This window comes from Dromiciops gliroides, chromosome 3, assembly GCF_019393635.1.
Source record: "Dromiciops gliroides isolate mDroGli1 chromosome 3, mDroGli1.pri, whole genome shotgun sequence".
NCBI classification, from domain to species: domain Eukaryota; kingdom Metazoa; phylum Chordata; class Mammalia; order Microbiotheria; family Microbiotheriidae; genus Dromiciops; species Dromiciops gliroides.
Genome location: NC_057863.1, coordinates 656,549,687 through 656,568,278, shown reverse-complemented (window position 1 = coordinate 656,568,278; position 18,592 = coordinate 656,549,687). Strand labels below are relative to the sequence as shown.

The following is an 18,592-nucleotide window of genomic DNA, read 5'->3' as shown; positions in this document are numbered from 1 at the left end:
AGGGGCACCCTCAGAGGGAGATGTCAACATCGATGGCCCTATATCTAAAGCTTCCAAGAAACATATGAATTAGTCTCAGGCAATAGAGATCTCGAAAAGGATTTTGAGGATAAAGTTTAGAGAGGTAAGAGGAAAAAAATAGAAAAAGAACTGAAGGTGGTGCAGGAAAGACATGAGAAAATAGTCAACAGCTTGAAAAGCCAAATGGAAAAGCTCTCTGATGAAAATAATTGCCTAAGAATGAGGATTGAACAAATGGAAGCCAGTGACTTTATGAGAAACCAAGACACAATAAAGCAAATCCAAATGAATAAAAATAGAGGGCAACTTGAAATTCTTCTGGGAAATACTGCTGACCCGGAAAATAGGTCCAGGAGAGATAATTTGAAAATTATTGGCCTACCTGAAAACCATGATCAAGGAAAGAGCTTGGACATCATATTCCAAGATATTCTCAGGGAAACTTTCCCTGAAATTCTAGAAGAAGAAGCTAAAATAGAACTTGAAAGAATCCACTGATCACTTCTGAAAGAAATCCCAAAAGGAAAACTCCTATGAATATTATAGCCAAATCCCAGAGCTCTCAGGTCAAGGAGAAAATATTGCAAGCTCCCAAAAAGAAAGAATTCAAGTACTGTGGAGCCCCAGTCAGGATAGCACAAGATCTAGTAGCTTCTACATTAAAGGACCAGAGGGCATGGAATATGATATTCCAAAGGGCAAAGGAAATGGGATTACAACCAAGAATAACCTACCCAGGAAAATGAGCATAATCTTTCAGAGGAAAAAATGGGATTTTAATGAAAAAGAGGACTTTCAGGTATTCGTGATGAAAAGACCTGAACTGAATGGCAAATTTGACTTTCAAATACAAGACCTTAGAGAACTATAAAAAATTGGAGTTGGGGGACATGCCTGGGGTTGTACAGTGGATGACTGTCTTGTGTCTGAGGTCAGGTTTTGGCTGGGATCCCCCTGGGTCCAGGGGTGATACTTTGTCCACTGTGTCACCTAGCTGCCCCATGATGACATCTTTAGGGTTAAATTGAGGGGTTAGGGGAATGCACTGGGGGAAGGGGAAGGGCAGAGGTGAAATCCTACATGAAAGAAACAGGAAAAGGCTTATGGAGTGGGGGAAGAGATGGGAGAGGAGCAGGGCAGTAAATGAATTTTACACTCATCAGAAAAGGCTCAAAGACCTTAAACTCATCAGAGTTGCCTCAAGGAGGGACTAACACACACACCCAATTGGGTGGACTAATCTATTTAATCTGGGCAGTAAATGAGCCTAACATTTATCAGAATTGGCTCAAAGACTTCAATCTCATTAGAATTGTCTCAAGGAGGGAATAATGTACACACTCAATTGGGTAGAGTAATCTCTCTAACCCTGCAGGAAAATAGGAGGGGAAGGGGATAAAGAGAGAGGGGCAAAAGAAGGAAGGGCAGAGTGGGGGAGGGGACAGATAGAAGCAAATCCCTTTTGAAGAGTGATAGGATGAAAAAAGAGGGATAATAGAATAAATAAATAAAATAAAGGGAAGGGAATAGGATGGAAGGGAAACAGTTAACAATAGTAATCATGAAAAGGAGAAAAGGGGGAAAATTGTACAAAAAATATTTATAGCAACTCTTTGTGGAGGCTAAGAATTGAGAATCAAGGGAATCTCTATCAGTTGAGGAATGATGGAAGAAGCTGTGCTATATGATTGTGGTGGAATGGTCTTGTGCTATAGGAAATGACCAACAGGATGATGCCAGAAAAACCTGGAAAGACTAATGAACATTGATGTATAGTGAAGTGAGCGGAGCTGGGAGGACATTGTGCATAGTGACAGCAGTATTGTTCAATGAGCAATTGTGAATGATTTAACTACTCTCAGCAATGCAATGATCCAAGACAATACCAAGGAACTAATGAGGAAGCTTACTATCCACCCCCATCGAAAGAACTGATAAAAAGAACACTTGTGGATTGTACATGTATAACCTGGTTGTGATCTTGTGGAGCAGGGAGGAAAAGGAGGGAGGGAGAAAAATTTGAAACTGTAAATTTTGTGAAAATTAATGTTGAAAACTACCCTTACATGTAACTGGAAAAAATAAAATAAATATTTCTTGCTTAAAAAAAATTCATATTTTTGCCAATTAAAAAAAAGATTTAATTCAGAAATTAAACACTTATGAATACTTTGCCTGAGTGCAAAAAAAAGGAAAAGAAAAAAGAAAATAAATATATACATAATGACATGAAGCACAGTTCAAGGTCCAAAATGGCCATACCATTCTTCATCACTACTCCATTATGGCAGACAGGAGAGTGGTAGCCAAATTTCTACTTGGTTCTCTTGGGTCATGGTTCCTCACTGCATTCAACATTGTTCTTAAGTCTTTTAGAATTGTTTGATCTACAGTGTTTTAATATTGTACAAACTATTCTTCTGGTTCTCCTCTCTTCCCTCTGTATCAATCACACAAGTATTCCCAGGTTTCGCTGAAATTATTCCATCTAGTTTAGTACCTTGAATATGGCCAGTACTTAATGAATGCTTTTTAAATTGAATATCACTTCTGTTCTCTTGACTATTTTACTTTTACATTAAAGTGGGGTATTTGAAGAAAAAAATTACCACTAATGACAGTTGCCAAGATAACTTCCAACTCTAACATTTTACCATCTAGTTTAACACTCTAGAACCACCATTATGGGTTTTCTCCCCCAAATACCTCCTCTTAGACCCATCCTTGTTTCTTACCTGACTTGGGGTAGCTCATTGTAATGATATCATTTTCCCTCACCACAAACTCATCCCGACAATATTTGAGGTCCTTTATTCCACAAAACTGGGGAAAGAAGATTCCCTCAAACTTTATGTATTCTGTTGAGATGTCTTCGGCTTTTAACATTTTAATTTGCTGAACTTTCTTTTCCAAATTATCAACTGAACCTTGAATGTTGGCACTTCTGTTCTCAAGTCCTTGTCGAGGCTGGCCCAGTCTCATTCTCTTTACCCAACCAGTATTGGATCCACTAGATAGAAAGCATGACTTCTCATTGCATCCGGTATTGGCACAGTGCCCTGAAGTTATCTGTAAGCACACCAAAAGAATTATGAACTTTGAGTATCTGGGAAATTTTCCAATAGAGAGATGACAAAGGAAAGGTCAATAGTATGCCAAAATACTTCAAATGATTCTTTACATCATTGTGATTACATTAAACTAAAAATTTTTGTACAAACAAGCCCAAAGAATAGAAGGAAATCAGAAAGCTTGGAAACAAATTTTACAGCCAGTATTTCTGATAAAGGCCTTGTTTCTAAAATATATTGAGAAATTAATCAAATATGTAAGAATACAAGTCATTCCCCAATTTAGAATGGTCAAAGGATATAATACGCAGTTATCAGATCAAGAAATTAAAGCTATCTACAATCCTATGAAAACATGTTCTCAATCACTACTGATTAGAGAAATGCAACTTAAAACTACTCTGAAGTTCCACCTCATACCTATCCAATTGGCTAATATTACAAAAAAAAAGGAAAATGACAAATGTTGGAGAAAATGTGGGAAAATTGGAACAATAATTCATTGTTGGTAGAGCTGTGAACTGATCCAATCCTTCTGAAGACCAATTTGGAACTGTGCCCCAAAGGCTATAAAACTGTGTATACCCTTTGACACAGGTATAACTATACTAGGTATATATCCAAAAGATCATTAAAAAAGGGAAAGGACCCACATGTACAAAATTATTTGAGCTGTTCTTTTTGTAGTGTATTAGAAATTATGGGGATGCCCATCAATTTGGGAATGGCTAAGCAAATTATGGTATATGAATGTCATGTAATACTATTGTGTTTTAAGAAATGATGAGCAGGGAGATTTCAGAAATACCTGGAAAGACTAACATGAATTGACACTGAATGAAATGAGCAGAACCAAGAGAACATTGTACACATTATCAACAACATTGTGTGATGAGCAACTGTGATAGCTCTTTTCAGCAATATAATGATTCAAGACAATGAATGCCAAAAGGCTCATGATAGAAAATACTCTCCACTTCCAGAAAAGGAACTATGGGAGTCAATGCAGACTAAAGCATGCTATTTTCACTTTTATTGTTGTTGTTTGTTTCTTCTTTCTTGTGTTTTTTTTCAGTTCTGATTCTTCTCTCACAGAATGACAAATGTTTAAATATATTTAATATGATTGTAAAATATAACTTGTATCAGATTGCTGACTTTGGGAGAGGGGAGAGAAGGGAGGGAGTAAAAAAAATTGGAATGCAAAATCTTACAAAAAGGAATGCTGAGAACTATATTTACATGCAATTGAGAAAAATAAAATAAACTACTATTGAAAGGCAAAAATTTCATTTAACACATATACATAATTACATGAAACAAATTTTCACATAGTTCATGCCTCCAAATGAATCTCATTCTTTGTCATGAATCCCTTACTTTTGAGAGGAGGTAGGTAGCCAAATTTATAATTTGTTCTCTAGGATCATGGTTGGTTATTCCATTCCACAGAGTCCTTCAAATGTTTTTATATTGTATAAACTACTCTCCTGGTTCTGATCACTTCACTCTGCATCAGATCACATAAGCTTTCCCACGTTTCACTGAAATTGTCCAACATGTTACATAGTGCCTGGAATGTGACCAGTACTTGTTCCATTGAATATCTCTTATGCTCTCTCAACATTCACTTACTTTTACCTCATAATGGACCCCATGGGGAGAAAATGGACCATATAGGACAGTCTCCAAGATCTATTTCAACTCTGACTTTCTACCACCTATGTTATCACTGCAGGGCAGCCATTATGGGCTCTTCTCCCCAAACATCTCCCCTTGTATCCATCTTTGTTTTTTACCTGACTTGGGATAGCACACTACAATGACATCATTATTCTTTACCACAAAGTGATCCTGATAATATTTGAGGTCCATTATTCTGTAAGTAAGGGGAAATGAATTCCCTCAAACTTTATGTATTCTGATGATATCTCTGTAGTTTGAGGTTTGAGATTTCTGAATTTTCTTCTTCACACTTCATACTTTAACCTGAATACTACCTGCTGTTACTTCTGTCCTCAGCAACTTGTCAAGCATGGCCAAGTCTCTGATAACCCTTTGAAACACACCACCTTCACCCAACCAGTACAGAATCTACAGTGTAGAAAGAGTGATGTCTTATCACACCAGGTCACAACCAAATGACCTGAAATTGAGTTTGTGAGAGCAGCAAAAAACATGAACTTCGAGTCCCTGGGGAAGTTTCCAAGAAAAAGATAGATAAGGGGAAGTAAATAGTACACAAACAAATTCTTCCATTAACTCTTTGATTTACTGTAGAAATAACTCCATCCATCAAAATGTCAAGGAACCAATGAGAGGACACTCACTTTGGGACTGAATTCACACTCAGAGCACTACTTGCTGGGGAGGAAACAATGGAAACAGAGAGTAAAGGTGACCACTTCTTCCTCAAGTTTGTGTATGAGGAAAGGGAGTGTGGGATTAGTCTCATAACCAGTCAAAACTTGGGTTCAGTAAATTTTAAGGGCTCCAGAAGAAAGATGAGTGGGATGCCATGGATTATAGGGGAAATCAGCTGAGGAGGTATGGGCTATGCTGAAGAACGACACTATGAATTTCTTCAATGAGTAAGGCCTTCTTACTTCTTGTTACTTTGCCATGGCATGGTTGGGGTAAAGGAAGCCACATTCAACTCGCACCCTAATTATATGGTTGTAGTTGCCTGTCAAATATCAATAAGACATTCTAACCCATCCCATTCACCTGAACTCCTCTGAAATTTGCATGACACTAAATACAGAATTTAATTATTCCACAAGTCAGCAAGAGATATGAAAATGAAATCCAGATTCTGAAGTAATAGGAAATGTAAAAAATCTAATTTAAAAATCCAATTCACTTGGAATAGAGACTAAGGAAAGAGAATTTCAGAATCATTGTACTCTGAAATCCATGATTTTTGTTTCAAAGCACTGTTTTTGAAGAAATCATAAGTTGAAACTGCTGAGATCTATTCAGAAAAGAGCAAAATAAGGAATCAGAGACTACTGATTATCTCCTGAAGGGAACCTCAAAAGAAAAAGTCCCAGGAATGTCAAAATCATATATAAAGCTCCCATAATGTTAGAGAAAGTACTACAAACATACAGAAAGAAGGGGTTCAAGAATCATGGAACAATAAAGATCACACAAGACCTGGTAGTTTCTGTCATACATGAGTGGAGATCATGGAATATAATATTCTAAAAGGCCAAATATACAAACTTACAATAAGGATACTTTACTATGCCAGAATGAGCATAATCATAAAAAGTTCACAAGAATGAAATTATTAAGACACAGAAGGAAACATTAACATTGAGAGGCAGAAGGGAGAGTTCTGTATCTGTTTTTATAGATTCTTCTGTTCCTTACTTTCAAAGGCCCTACTATCTATCATTGCATTCATTGAACTCAGGTCCTTCTGAATCCAGGGCTGGTGCTTTATCCACTGCGTCACCTAGCTGCCCCCAATTCCATTGCTTTTAACAATGTTTCTCTTGCTTCCTGCAACTTAATAAAATGCTCAGGGATATGGGGTCCCAGTTAGGGTCTTCTAAAGGCCATAGAATAGCAACTTTTCCTGATGTTTCTAAGGAGTTCTCTGTGGCTATTATATCAGCTCTTTCCCCTGGGGATAATATCATTTCCATGAGATCAGTAACATCATTCCAAGTGGGCTGATATCCTCTCAAAATTACCCTAAACTGACTGATAACTGCTGTGGGATGCTCATCAAATTTAGGAATAACTTGTTTCCATGAACTCAAATCTTTGGGCCCAAAAGGTGTGTATTGTCTGAGCTTTAGTACAGCACCATCTCTGTCTCCTCTACAGGTGAGTCTTCTTTTTTCTTTTATTGGGTTGGCATAGAGGAAATAGAGGGGGAAGGAACAGGAGCTGGGTCATTTGGCATTTCAGCCTGAGAAACAGGGTTGCATTCAAGCTCAGTCTTGGATCCCCCTTCTCTTGCATCCCCTTGGGTCAGTTCCTTGCTAGCTATATTTCAGGGATCCCAATAAGTTAAATCTTTGGGGGAATCAAAGTGTAGGATTAATTGCAAATATTTCAATGTTAGGGAATCAAAAGATCTGTTCTCTGACCATTGGTTTTCTAATAAGTTAAAATATTATTTATGTCACTTAAAACACAGTTTGATAACCTTTGCTTTTTTCCTGCCTCACTGAATCAGTAGCTTATAAGAATCCCATGCTGTGAGTATCCTTTCTAGGGGAGACCCCTGTATTATATGGTAGGTTTCAGTATTTTTAATTGCCATGGTATTTTTACTCCCATTTGTATTTTTAGTTCCCTTTTTGTAGTTAAAATATTTCCTCACTATAACACAAAGAAAAGTAAAAATAAAAATAGGAATAGAATATTCAAATTCAAGTGGACCAAGTGTAAACATGATCTCAACCTTTGCTTGTGTGACTAGCCAGACTAAAGTACTTAAGAGATTGAGGAGATCCATTTGAAAATTTAAAGGGAACATGTGGAACTAGGAGAAAATTTCTTACCCAATGCAAAGAGCCAAAGATTGAGTGGTTCAGCACTCTGCTTCATGGCTCGCCACCAGTGTCTTGCAGATCTTCATACTCCTATGTTTGTTTCACATGCAAATAGTCAGAAGACTTTTTTGTTCCCTAGGTCTTTTGCAGACTATTCTAATAAAGCTGAATGAAGATTAGAAATGAGGAAACTCAGATTTTACAGGACTAGAGATGTGGGAGAAGATATGTTGGAAAATTTGAGATTGGTGCACCAGCTTACTACACTGATTCTTTGCTATTTCCCTTGCATTTTAAGAAAATGCTATTTTTTTCTTTCAATCATGATCACAGAAAAAGCAAAAGCAAAATAGACTTAATTAAAAGAAGTAAGCAGGAAAAGTACATTTTACTTAAATGGTATCAGAGACAATAAAATAATATAAATACTAAACATATGTCTACCAAATGGCATTGCATTCAAATTCTTAAGGGAAATGTTAAATGGGTTACAGGAGGAAAGAGTAATATTATTCTTTTTTTTTTTTTTGTGAGGCAATTGGGGTTAAGTGACTTGCCCAGGGTCACACAGCTAGTAAGTGTCAAGTGTCTGAGGCCGGATTTGAACTCAGGTCCTCCTGAATCCAGGGCCGGCGCTCTATCCACTGCGCCACCTAGCTGCCCCAAGAGTAATATTATTCTAATGAGAGACTGGAACCATCCCCTCTCAGAACTAGATAAATCTAAGTATTAAATAAGAAAGAAGTTAAGGATATGAATAAAATATTAGAAAAAATTATAAATGATATATCTCTGGAGAAAACTGAATGTAAATAGGAAGGAATAGATAATTTTCTCAGGTGTACATAGCACCTTAACAAAAATGACCATATATTATGTAATGATTGGAATAACGCCACCTGCTGGATACTTACTGTAGAAGAGTTCTGCCCATGAAGCGAAGGTCTTTGAGGGCAAGACCAGGAGTCTTTTCTTTGGCATCAGGAAGTGACGCGGACTAGTGGGAGGAGGAAGGAAGAGACTGGCGCTCAGTCTCGCGGGCTCTTTCTCTGGACTCGGGTGGAGAGCGGAGCTAGAAATGTGCTCTCCCTTCAATAGATAGGAATCTAGGCCTTTCTCTCTCTTTACCAAATTCTTATTCTCCTTAATAAATGCTTAAAAGTTTAACTCTTGCTAAAGCTTATAATTTATTGGCGACCACTCATTAAATATTTTAGACAGACTAGCTAGAATTTTAGCCCTTAACAATTAGGACATAAAAATTTCACAGCCAAATGAAGAAAAGCAGAAATATTAAATGCATGCTTTTCATATTGTAATGCAATAATAACTACTTTCAATAAAGGGCCATGGAGACAGATTAAAAATTATTTGGAAACTACATAATATAATCCTAAAGAAATAGGGCTCGAAGAACAATTCATGTAAAGAATAAAGAATTTAAAGAGAGTGACAACAATGTAACAATGTACCAAAATTTATGGTGTGCCATCAAAACAGTACTTAGGGGAAAATTTATATATCTAAATGCACACATAAATGACCTATATATATATATATATATAGAGAGAGAGAGAGAGAGAGAGAGAGACAGAGAGAGAGACAGAGAGAGACAGAGAGAGACAGAGAGAGACAGAGAGAGACAGAGACAGAGACAGAGACAGAGAGACAGAGAGAGAACAATGAACTGGGCATGCAACTAGAAAAATACTAAAATCTCCATTTTTATAATAAATTGGGAATCCTGAAAGTCAAAGGAAAGACTAATGAAATTGAAAGTAGACTCTTGAAGTAATACATAAAACTAGGAACTTGTTTTTTCTTTTAAAAAATTCCAATAAAATAGATAAACAATTTTTTTAAAAAAGAAAGAAAAACAAATTATCAGTAGCAAAAATGAAAAGCTTTTACACTCTCCTAATTTTTTCTTTCTTTCTTTCGGACAATGAGGGTTAAGTGACTTGTGCAGGGTCACACAGCTAGTAAGTGTCAAGTATCTGAGGCCAGATTTGAACTCAAGTCCTCCTGAATCCAGGGCTGGCGCATTATCTCCTATATCACCTAGCTACCCCAATCCCCTCTTTCACCCTTATCAAAAGACTTCTTAATTTGTCACTTTTTGCCATCAGAGTGATATAATCTGTAAAACTGAGATTGTTAATATTTCTCCTGGCTGTTTTACTTTCAGATTTTGATTCATGCAGCCTGGCATTTCACTATGTACTCTCCATATAAGTTATAAAAATGAGGTGCAATACACAGTCTCATGATACACCATTTCTGATCTTAAACCAATAAGTTGTTCCATGTTGGGTTCTAACTGTTGCTTCTTGGCCCACATACAAGTTCTTCTGGAGACAAGTAAGATAAACTGGTACTTCCATTGCTTTGAGGACTTGCCAAATTTTTTGTTATCCATACAAAGTATAGTAAATGAAGCAGATGTAGGTGTTTTTCTGAAACTCTCTTGTTTTCTACATAATCCAGCATATGTTTGAAATTCGCTCACTATTTCTCCATCTCTTTGTAAAACAGATTGTTTCTTTCAGGGAGAAAATGTGGTCAAGTAAGCAGGAATCTTTTTTTTAATAAAAGTATTTTATTAGGGGCAGCTAGGTGGTGCAGTGGATAGAGCACTGGCCCTGGAGTCAGGAGGACCTGAGTTCAAATCTGGCCTCAGACACTTAACACTTACTAGCTGTGTGACCCTGGGCAAGTGACTTAACACCAATTGCCTCACCCCCCCTCCAAAAAAAGTATTTTATTATTTTCCAGTTACATATAAGGATAGTTTTCAACATTTTTTTTCAAAGGATTTTTAGTTCCAAATTTTTCTCCCACTCTCCCTTCTCTCCCTCCTCCCTAAGACAGAAAGCAATATGATATAGGTTATATATGTGCAGTCACATTAAACATATTTCTGCATTAGTTATCTTGTGAAAGAAGAATCAGAACACAGAGGAAAACCTCAAAAAAGAAGGGGGAAAAACAGAGCAAAAGTAGAAACAGTATGGTTCCATCTGCATTCAAAATCCACAGTTCTTTTTTTATGAATGTTGAGAACATTTTCTATCATGAGTTCTTTGAAATTGTTTTGGATCATTACACTGCTGAGAAGAGCCAAATCTATCACCATTGTTCATCACACTATGTTGCCGTTACAGCATACGATGTTCTCCTGATTCTGCTCCTCTCAGTCAGCATCAGTTCATGTAAGTCCTTCCAGGTTTCTCTGAACTCCTCTAAACAGGAATCTTATGTTTTATTCCTTAAGACCCTCCTACATAATGAAGGGATAGAATATTTTTTTGTGTGTGTGGGGCAATCAGGGTTAAGTGACTTCCCCAGGGTCACATAGGTAGTGACAAATGTCTGAGGCTAGATTTGAATTCAGGTCCTTCTGAATCCAAGGCCTGTGGTTTATCTATTGTGCCACCTAGCTACCCAGAAGAGATGGAATATTTGAAAAATCTTCTGTCAAAAAAGGAAAACTGACTACTTGACCCAAGTGGGAAGGTGGTTAGTGCATGATAAAAATTCATCTAGTCACCTGCGCTTGATTATAAGGCAAGGGCAGTCTTAGTTATTTAGCATTGAGAACTCAGTAAGGAAATTAAAGACAAGAATTGTCTTGGATGGATGGACAAAGAGGTCAGTTATAGAAATTGTCAAATTCTGATTGATTTCAAAACTTTTCCTCATAAAGGAACTGGTTAGCAAAGCCAGTTGAAAGGCTGTCCTGGATTTACTGTATTCTACCTCAGGATCTCAGAGCAGGCATGAAGGAGGATGGCAGTGGTTAGTTCTGCAGGGAGGAAGATTGTGGGACCAGAGGCCATTTCTTTTTCAGGCTCTCACCAGTCATTATATAAATGCCTGCATCCAACCAGAGTCAATACTGGGGCAGCACAGCCACCTGGGGAACTCTAATCAGACTTTTTGGGAATGTAGTTCCCCAAAAGAACAGGTCTTCTTTAAAGAGTAAATGTATCCTAGGTTCTTGGATTACCCTTGTCTCTTATTCATGGGTGGTATGATAAAATAATTGAATTTGGCCGATGCCCAGGGGCCCCACCTGATTAATTTAGTGTTGTTTGAATTGGATAGAGGCCACACCTGGCTGGCCCTGAGTGACATGTTGGTGTACTACTGTTGTCAGCAAGAGACCACTCTCAATCAACTGGCTTGAAGGACTTCCCCTTTGGGGGAAGGAGAGAGGAACTAGAAAAATGGATGCTCGCTCATAGAAGCTCTCTTTTTGGTGAGGAGGAACCAGCATGGCAGCAGATGGAGAATAGGGGTGGGCGGGCAGCCCTCTTAGTCATTCGGACACAGGCTTGGTGAGAGATTTCATGTGGGCTGCTAGGAAAGGAAATTGCTTTCTTTCTCTCTGGCTATACTGAATTAGATCTGAGCTAGGATTTCCATGCTATAAGGAATCTGTTCTCAACCTCTCTCTCTTCACTAACTTATAATAAATCTTTAAAAGCCTAAACTCTTCCTGAATTTATCAGTGATTTTAGCCAGCTTCCCCCCAAGATGGGGGGGGTGCAGATTAGAACCCACAATTTAGATTTTAAACAACACAGTGGATTATTGTGAATTTGATATATGGTGTAGGTATATTAAGCATCTTGATCAATTTTTCTCTAATCATATGCAATTTGATTCTGACCATCTTATCTCATTTGCTGGGGTTAAAAAAAACCTCCAGAAAGATGCTCACCAATTTTGTTCCTTTATCTCCAGTGCTCCTACTCACCCTTTCTTATAAAGCTTCCTTGGCTGTGATCCATCAAATTGTCAGGCAAGAAAATTTGGAACAATGAGGTTAGCCAGACATGCCTTCCCTTCATCACAGATTAAAGTAAAGAGGGGATGACATCAAAGGATTTTTGAAATATAGAGGAGAGAATGAGAGCTCATTGTAAATCACTTGAATATTTTTCTAGTAAAAAATAAGGTCAAAATTGGAAGACTAATGCATTGTTGGTAGAGTTGTGAACTGATCCAACCACTCTAGAAAGCAATTTGGAACTATGCCCAAAGGGCTATGGGACTATGCATACACTTTGATCCAGCCATACCACTACTAGGTTTGTATCCCTAAGAGATCATAGAAAAGGGAAAAGGACCCACTTGTAAAAAATAATATTTATAGGAGCTCTCTTTGTGTTGGCAAAGAATTAGAAATCAAGGGAATGCCCATTAATTGGTAAATGGCTGAACAAGTTGTGGTATAGGAATGTAATGGAATACTATTATGCTGTAAGAAATGATGAGCAAGCAGATTTCAGAAAAACCTGGAAAGACCTAAATGGACTGATGCTGAGTGAAGTGAGCAGAACCAGGAGAACACTGTACACAGTATCAGCAACATTGCGCGATGATCAACTGTGATAGACTTGGCTCTTCTCAGGAGTTCAATGATACAAGACAGTTGCAAAGAACTCATGATAGAAAATGTTCTCCACATCCAGAAAAAAAGAACTGTGGATTCTGAATGCAGATTGAACCATACTGCTTCTACTTTTTGGCTGTTTTTTTTTCTTTTTTGAGGTTTTTCCCATTTCTTCTGATTTTTCACCACAACACAAATAATGCAGAAATATATTTAAAGGCATTATAAATATGTAACCTATATAAGATTGCTTGCTGTCTTGGGGAGGAGGGAGGGAAAAGAGGGAGGGAGAAAAATTTGGAAATCAAAATCTTATAAAAATAGATGTTGAAAGCTAACTTTACATGTAACTTCAAAATAATAATATACTTTTAAGGTTGAAAAAATAATATATTTGCCAGGAGTCTCATGAATCTAATTAAAAGACTTTATTCTAAATAGGATGAAAAAGTAAAAATATTTCTCACACAAACCCCTTAAGCTAAATGCTATAGGAGTAGTCTCAAAGGGGCACAGCAGCTGAGAAAGGCATAAATCCATAGGCATAAACCCAAGATAGGAAGCATCACTAAAGGGCATGGCCTCATGAATTTATACACAAATATTCTAAGTGTAGTCAACAAACAGGAGGGATCATATGTCATGATATGGAAGATCACAAAGGACCTTACTTATGTCTCTGAGACTTATTGTGAAGAAAAGAAATGTTGTATCTTATTGAAAGGATAGCACAGGCAAAATATGAGGGTGAGGTAGTATTTTATATGAGGAAGGTATACATGTATGAGGAGATCCAGCAACTTGAGGTGGCATTGTGGGAAGCAAAATGAGGACATTTGGGAGAAGGTCAGAGGAAGAAAAGACAGAATTGATTTGTCATTAAACTCTATATCCTCTAGATCACTTGGAAAAAGAGAGGAAGTAGATGAAGATGTTGAGAAATAGATATCAACATTGGCACAGAGACAGGCTAGAGTAGTGATGGAGCATGTCAATTATTCAGACATCTTTTCTGTCTCTTTTTCTCTCTAGCAAGAGCAGTCATTAATAACTTATTAAATTATCATTTCATAATTTCATCCTTCAAGAGACAGAAGAACCAAATGGGAGAAATTCTATTTTGGATATAATTTTACTAACTTGGAGCAACTAGTTGCTTTGGCAGAAATAATGGGAATCATGGAAGGAGGGAAATGACTATTCTATCTAGAATTTTGTCAATGGGAAGAGGGAATCTGGATTCATTTGGACAAGTCCCCTAGACTTTGGCATATCATATTTCAAAATATGCAGAGGCAAGAGATGTAAGATTGATCTATGAAGTAAAAATATTACAAAGGAAGTGAACCCAGGAAGGATAGAAGATTTCTATGCATTTAATTCTAAAGAGAAAAGGGGGGACAATTCCTTCAAAGAGAGAAAATGGGGTCTTTCTAAAGAGATGGATGTAGTTTACATGGGAAGTCACCAATTAATTTGGATCTGCTTTTAAAACAAACTCATTTTAATTGAGCATTTTTTTCTTCTTCCTACCTCCTCTAATCTCCACTGAAAAAAGTAGAAAAACAAACCGCTTAGAAATATAGACATAATCACCTGAAGCAGATTCTCACACAGTTCAAGCTCCACAATGAACATATTATTCTTCATCATGACTCCATTATCTCTGCCAGGACATTGGTAACCAAATTTGTAATTGGTTTTCATGGATCATTGTTTATCACTGCATTCAACATTGTTCTTAAGTCTTTCAGAGTTGTTTGATTTACAATGTTTTAATATTGCATAAACTATTTTCCTGGTTTTGCTCATTTCCCTCTGAATTAGATCACACAAGTGTTCCCAAGTTTCACTGAAATTATTCTATGTGGTGTAGTACCTGGAATATGGCCAGTGCTTAATGAATGCTTGTTAAATTGCAGATCTCTTCTGTTCTCTTGACTGTTTTGCTTTTCCCTTAAAATGGGGCACTTGAAGAAAAAAAAATGCCACTAATGACAATTGCCAAGATGACTTCCAAATCTGACATTCTGCCATCTAGATTAATACTCCAGAGCCACTGTTATGGGCTTTTCTTCCAAAATACCTCCCCATTTTCTCCTAAAATACTCATCCTTGATTCTTGGCTGACTTGGGGGTAGCTCATTACAATGACATCATTATACTTCACCACAAACTCATCCTGATGATATTTGAAGTCCTTTATTCTGTAATAATGGGGAAAGAAGATTCCCTCAAACTTCTGTATTTTGATGACATTTCTTCAGCTTCTAAGTTTTCAAGTTTCTGAACTTTCTTGTCCATGCTTTCACCTGAATGCTGCCTGTTGGTACTTCTGTCGTCAGCTCCTTGTCAAGGCTAGCCTAGTCCCAGTTTCTTTATGTTGGATCCACAGGGTAGAATGCTTGATTTCTTATTGTGTTCAGTATTGACACAGCACCTGGAAGCTATTTGTCAGCACACCAAAAGAACCATGAACTCTGAGTCTCTTAGAAACTTCCCAAAAGAGGGATGACCAAGGGGAGGTCAATAGTATGCAAAAATACTTCTAATAACTCCTTATATTGTTTTGATTACATTAAATTTAAAAATTCTTGCAAAGGAAATGCAACCAAAATTAGAAGGAAAGCAGAAAGCTGGAAAACAATTTTTATTTTTAAAAAAATGTTTTAGCTTTGTAATACTCCTCTTACAATTTCATCTATTTATTTATTTCCCTAGTCATCTATTTATTTGTTTATTATTTTAGTTTTATTTTAAATTTTTTTCAATTACATGTAAAGATATTTCTTGAGTTCTAAATTTTTCTCCCACCCTCCCTTTCCTCCCTGCCCCCCAAGGCCAGCAAGCAATTTGATATAGGTTATACATTATGATCATGTTAAACATATTTCCACATTAATCAGAACAAAAGGGGAAAAATACAAGACAGAATAAACAAGAACAATAACAAAAAAGAAACAACAAAGTGAAAATAGTATGCCTTTGTCTGCATTGATAGTATATAATATTCCAAAAAGCCAAAGATACAAACTAACAACCAAGGGTGATGTGCTTCCTTTACAAAGCTGTTGACCATTCTTCTCATTTATATTCTTACATCACTGTCATTTCTTTTCCCAATTTTCTTCTATTTCTCCTATTTTTATTTATAAAATCTTTTTGGATTTCTTCTAGGAAATTTTTTTGAGGGACATGAGACACATTTGAATTTTACTTTGAGTCTTTGCAAGTAGATATTTTGACATTATTGTCTTCTTTTGAGTTTTTATTTTGATCTTCACTGTCACATTAGCACCATAGCAAGGGCCTGATTCTTTTTTCTGTTGTTGTTTGTTCTTTTCCATAGTTCTTTTTCTGAATGTGGAGAGCATTTTCCACCATACATATTTTGGCATTGTTTTGGATAATTGTATTGCTGAGAAGAGTTAAATGTATCTTAGCTGATCATCACAAAATGTTGTTGATAGTATGTACAATGTTCTTTTCATTCTGCTCATTTCACTCAGCATCAATTCATGTAAGTCTTTTCATGTTTTTCTGAAAACCATCTGCTTATTAATTCTCACAGCTCGATAGTATTCCATTACATTCATATACAACAACTTGTTTAGCCATTCCCCAATTAATGGGCATTCCCTCAATTTCCAATTCTTTGCTACCACAAAAATTGAAGCTATAAATATTTTTGTATATGTGGGTCTTTTTTCCTTTTTTATGATTTTTTTAGGATGTAGACCTAGTAGTGGTTTTTCTGGGTCAAAGGGTATGCACAGCTTTAAAGCCTTTAAGGCATAGTTTCAAACTGATCCCAGAATAGATAACTTATGATGGGTATGCACAGTTTGATAGTCTTTTGGATAGGGTTCCAAATTGCTCTCCAGCATGGTTGGATCAGTTCACAGCTCCACCAACAGTGCATCATTGTTTCAGTTTTCCCACTTCATCTCCAACGTTTATCATTTTCCTTTCTTGTCATATTAGCCAATTGGATAGGTATGAGGTGGTACCTCAGAGTAGTTTTAATTTGCATTTCTCTAATCAGTAATGATTGGAACATTTTTTCATATGGCTGTAGATAGCTTTGATTTCTTCTTCTGAAAACTGCCTGTTCATATAATTTGATCATTTCTCAATTGGGGAATGACTTGCATTCTTATATATTTGATACTGTTCCCTATATATTATGGCTTTATTAGAAAAACTGACTGTAAAAATTATTTCCCAGATATCTGCTTTCCTTCTAATCTTGTATGCATTGGGTTTTTTTTTGTGCAAAACCTTTTTAAATTTAATGTATGCAAAATGATCCATTCTACATTTCATAATGTTCTCTATCACATTTCTGGTCATAAATTCTTCCCCTCTTCACAGTTCTGACAAGTTAAATATTCCTTCCTTTTCTAATTTTCCTATGGTATCAGCATTTATGTCTAGATCTTGTACCATTTTGACTTTACTTTGTTATATGGTATAAGTTTTTGGTCTATTACTAGTTTCTGCCATACTATTTTCCAGTTTGGAAAACAATTTTTAAAGGCAGTGTTTCTGATAAAGGCCTCATTATCTAAAATGTATGGAGAACTGAATCAAATATATAAGAATATGAGTCATTCCCCAATTGAGACATGTCCAAAGGATATGAACAGGCAGTTTTCAAAAGAAGAAATTAAAGCTATCTACAGCCTGGTGAAAATATATTTTCAATCTCTACTGATGAGAAAAATGTAAATTAAAACTGCTCTAAGGTTCCACATCACACCTATTCATTTAGCTAATATGACAAAAAGGAAAATGATTTGCGTTGGAGAAGATATGGGAAAATTAGAACATTAATTCACTGTTGGTGGAATTATGAACTGATCCAACCATTATGGAGAACAATTTGGAAACATGCCCAAAAGGTTATAAAACTGTGCATTGCCTTTGACCCAGATATATAGGTCTATATCCCAAAGAGATCATAAAAAAAGAAAAAAGGACCCACATGTACAAAACTATTCATAGCTGCTTTTTTTCTTGTAGTGACAAAGAATTGGAAATTATGGGGATGACCATCAACTGGGAAATATCTAAACAAGTTATGGTATATGGATGTAATGGGATACTATTGTGCTATAAGAAATGATGACTAGGCAGATTTCAGAAAAACCTGGAAAAACTTACATGAATTGATGCTAAGTGAAATGAGCAGAACCAGGAGAACATTGTACATAGTATCAACAATATTGTGTAATGATCAACTATGATAGACTTAGCTTTTCTCAGTGATACAATGATCCAAGACATTGCCAAAAGAATCATAATGGAAAATGCTCTCCACATCCAGAAACAGAACTATGGAGTCTGAATGTAGATTTAAGCATGCTATTTTCACTTCTATTGTTTTTCATGGTTTTTGTTTGTTCCTTCTTGTGTTTTCTTTTCTGCTTGTTCTCATTCTTCTCTCACAATATGACTAATATTGAAATAAGTTTAACACGATTGTAAAACCTGTATCAGATTGCTTGCTGGCTTCAGAAAAGGAGATGGAAGGGAGGGAGTGAGAAAAATTTTAAATTCAACATTTTACAGAAAGGAATGTT

General features: G+C 36.4%; 1 protein-coding gene across 4 annotated transcripts in view; it reads right to left on the bottom strand.

Annotated features, from left to right (window-relative positions):
* Positions 1–18,592, bottom strand: part of LOC122748522 (sulfotransferase 2A1-like) — a 63,627-nt gene that overhangs the window by 19,916 nt on the left and 25,119 nt on the right. For 2 of the 4 annotated variants that reach the window (XM_043994155.1, XM_043994156.1), the window contains exon 3: positions 2,757–3,090. In XM_043994155.1, the coding sequence (XP_043850090.1) occupies positions 2,757–3,090 (334 nt within the window). Of the gene's footprint in view, positions 1–2,756; positions 3,091–7,615; positions 7,690–8,520; positions 8,572–18,592 lie in introns of those variants that run through there. The other 2 variants (XM_043994158.1, XM_043994157.1) reach the window with 2 other exon arrangements.